Here is a 678-nt window from a genome sequence, read left to right on the forward strand (position 1 = left end):
TGATGTTCCTGCAAAGCATAATGTGGAAGGTCCTTCAGAATCTGCAAAAGCTGATGCTGCTGAAGTTCCTGCTGCCAGTGATTCAACTAATGCCAATCCTGAGGTGAAGGAGAATGATGCAGAAAATGATGGAAGCGAACTAAAGCAAGGTGAACCTAGTTAAAGATGTACTTTTGAAATGTTTCGTATTAAAGACTGCAAACTAATTTGTGGAGGCTTATATGGTAAGGTATTGAAGGGTAGGAGGCGCCAAAAAGTGCGCGCCGCAGCGCTAAGCTGTTAACATTAGCAAAAGGAAACAGTAATCAATGTTACTATTTTGTAGCTACTTTCCTTATAATTTAGTTAATCAAGCATATGAATAACTGGAAAATGTTAAATTCCGGTGTTCGATCTGCAAAACCGTAAGATGCTTGCTGATTAAAGACACGAGGATCATAAAATAAAATTTCCCCCCATTTTAGCATCAAGATAGCTGGGCCCTTTTACCTCCATATAATGCTTTACTCACAATTTTACAACCAAAAATATTTCCAAGCATAACCTGAGTATTCCAAAATACATGCGGCGTCATTTTCGTTAATATGGTTGGTATTTAATTACAAAACGAAATAGATATACCTTAACATTTTATGTGGTATGTTTCTTCCTTCAACTACAGCTCATGTTTGTCAATAG

The 678-nt window shown here is 37.0% G+C and overlaps 1 protein-coding gene across 1 annotated transcript in view; it reads left to right on the plus strand.

Moving 5' to 3' along the window:
• Positions 1 to 678, plus strand: part of LOC107462638 (clustered mitochondria protein) — a gene marked incomplete in the record, with an annotated part of 17340 nt that overhangs the window by 813 nt on the left and 15849 nt on the right. Inside the window, 1 exon segment of the mRNA XM_052253393.1 lies at positions 1 to 149. Within this exon segment, the coding sequence (XP_052109353.1) occupies positions 1 to 149 (149 nt within the window).

This window comes from Arachis duranensis, chromosome 8 (genome assembly GCF_000817695.3).
Source record: "Arachis duranensis cultivar V14167 chromosome 8, aradu.V14167.gnm2.J7QH, whole genome shotgun sequence".
Classification (NCBI taxonomy): Eukaryota; Viridiplantae; Streptophyta; class Magnoliopsida; order Fabales; family Fabaceae; genus Arachis; species Arachis duranensis.